The following is a 2,576-nucleotide window of genomic DNA, read 5'->3' as shown; positions in this document are numbered from 1 at the left end:
TCCAAAGTTCAGTCACTCTCTCATGGATTCTCTTAATAAATCAAATTTCTAGTCAGGGAAAGGAAAAAGCTTTGGCCACAATAAGGCTTAAAGTCAGACTCCTTAGAAGCCCCTTCATCTGCCATATTGCCTGCCCCTGTGTGCTCTCTTTCCAAATCTCACTCCTACTCTTCTCTCATAGCCCTCCCCCAGAGATTTTTAAAATCCTCAATGTATTGGAAAAACACTGCCCTCCACTCTTGATCTAGCAACGTTTTTTTTTTTCTCCTCATGCTGTGGAGAAATGAAACTCCAAGGATCTTTAGCAGATTAGGCCTCCCTAATGGCCTAATGGATGGCAGTGGTCCAAGCCTTGCCAGAAGGACTGTAGAAATATGAATGAAATAAATGAGAAGAGTTGATTCTGCTTTCTTGAAGGGGATGTTGACATAATATAAACTGGAAAGGCTTTTGATAAAGTCTCAAAAAAAGAGCCTATAGGAGAATCACTCTAGCTAAGTATGAAGAGGTTCAAATGTGGTAACAAATTCTATGATCATAGTGACCCATAAAACATAATAATGCAAAATGATCCACAGTCCACGTATTCCCCTTTTGCTTTACCCAGGAATAGTAACAGGATAATGGAAAAGGAGAAAGATGATACTAAGCACCTCATAGATTTTTAGGTCAGTTTGATATTAATGCAACTGCAAATACACTTAATATGTAGGGAATGAGTAGGCCAAGCCCCAGAAATTGTGGTAGATAAGAATATGGAATATAAGGAGCTGGATCATAAAATATCTGTGGGCACTGGCAGGAAGTCCAAGGTGACAATTCATTTGCTGAGACACAAACATAATTTTTTTGGTAATCCTGTTTTTTATTTTATACATTTTAAAATATGATTCTGAGCAGTCCATAGGCTTCACCAGACTGCCAAAGGGGTCCATGACATACAAAAGGTTAAGAACCCTTGAGCTATGTGGTCTCTAAGGTTTCTTCCAACTCTAAACCCTATGCTCCTATGACTTTCTTACCTACAAATAAGGACAGATTTTCTAGCTGCTTTGTTCAGTATCAATTAAAAATATTTGTTGAGTCTCCACTCTGTGCACAAGACAACAAGAAACTCTCCTTCAATTTAGAATGAGTTTTTCAGGGCCATCACCACTGATGTGGGGGTCCCCTCTATTCACCTTGTCTGAACAGTTTCAGGCTCTTGGACCACTGATATAATTCACACAGCAGAAATCAAAAGGCAAAACATTTTTAAGGTCTTAAACCTCCACCCCCAACAAATTCAGCATCGAGATCTTTGTGGAAGTGAGGAAATGACTCTGTTGATAGCCTCTCTCAAGACTTCTTTAACTTTTTCATTCCGCAAGCTATAAATGAAAGGGTTCAGAAGAGGAGTCACCACTGTGGTAAAGACAGCAGTTACTTTGTCAAAATCCAGTGAATAGCTCTGGTTAGGCCTCACATACATGAAAATGGAGCTTCCATAGGCAATGGAGACAACTGTGATGTGAGAGACACAGGTGGAAAAGGCCTTCTGACGGCCTTGGGCTGAGGGGATACGCAAGATAGTGGAGATGATGTAGCTGTAAGATACAATGGTGAGTACCAGGGAGCTCAGGACAACCACAGAAGACAAAAGGAAGTTGATGATCTCAATAAGATGAGTGTCTATACAGGCAATCTGTAACAGAGGGGCAATGTCACAGAAGAAGTGACTAATCTCCTTGTTACAATAGGGTAACCTGGACACCACAATAGTTGGACACAATACTGAGAGGAAAGCTCCCACCCAACAACCCAGAACTAGCAAGAGGCAGACTCTACTGTTCATTATGATGGTGTAACGCAGTGGGTTGCAGATAGCGACGTAGCGGTCAAATGACATCACGGCCAAAAGGATAAACTCGACCGTGCCCAGGAAGAAATAGAAATATGTTTGTGTGATGCAGCCTGCAAAAGAGATGGTTTTTCTCTCATTAAGAAGGCAGGCCAATAACTTGGGGGCAATGACAGTAGTGAACAAGATATCCAAAAAAGATAAGTTACTGAGGAAGAAATACATTGGAGTGTGGAGACGGTAATCAGTCCAGATCAGGGAAATGATGACAATGTTTCCGGCTCTGGTTAGCATGTATGTTAACAAGAGGACCACGAAGAGGAAAGTCTGCAGCTCTTGGAGAACAGGGAAGGCGACCAGAACAAACTCAGTCACCATACTCTGGTTTTCCATGGCCTTTACTCCAGGCTGTGAGTTTTGGCTGAAAACTAGCAAAGGAAGAAAGGTCAGCCTATGTGCTCATTCATCTGTGCTAAAGCTGTTGTGCAAGGACATTGAGTGGAAAGTCAGGAGATTTAGGTTATACTTCCAGTTCTGCCACTAACTAGGGACATGATAAAGACATGGAGGCTCCCAACCTCACAAATTGGACTCCTACCTTTCTTTCAACCTCATCTCTCAGTAAGCCCCTTCTTACATTCTGTGCTGTAGCCATATCATAATACCTACTGTTCCTAAAACTTGTCTTATTCCTGTCTAGCTCTAGGTCTTTGCTTAAATTCTTTCTTTACAAGGA

The 2,576-nt window shown here is 41.5% G+C and overlaps 1 protein-coding gene across 1 annotated transcript; it reads right to left on the bottom strand.

The window, feature by feature from the left end:
• Window positions 1-1,285: 1,285 nt before the first annotated feature.
• Window positions 1,286-2,233, bottom strand: LOC122747597 (olfactory receptor 6M1). Its single transcript, XM_043993528.1, has one exon. It carries the CDS (start codon window positions 2,231-2,233, stop codon window positions 1,286-1,288), a length of 948 nt encoding a protein of 315 aa, XP_043849463.1.
• Window positions 2,234-2,576: the final 343 nt, after the last annotated feature.

This window comes from Dromiciops gliroides, chromosome 3, assembly GCF_019393635.1.
Source record: "Dromiciops gliroides isolate mDroGli1 chromosome 3, mDroGli1.pri, whole genome shotgun sequence".
NCBI lineage: Eukaryota > Metazoa > Chordata > Mammalia > Microbiotheria > Microbiotheriidae > Dromiciops > Dromiciops gliroides.
This window is presented reverse-complemented; position numbering and strand designations above follow the sequence as displayed.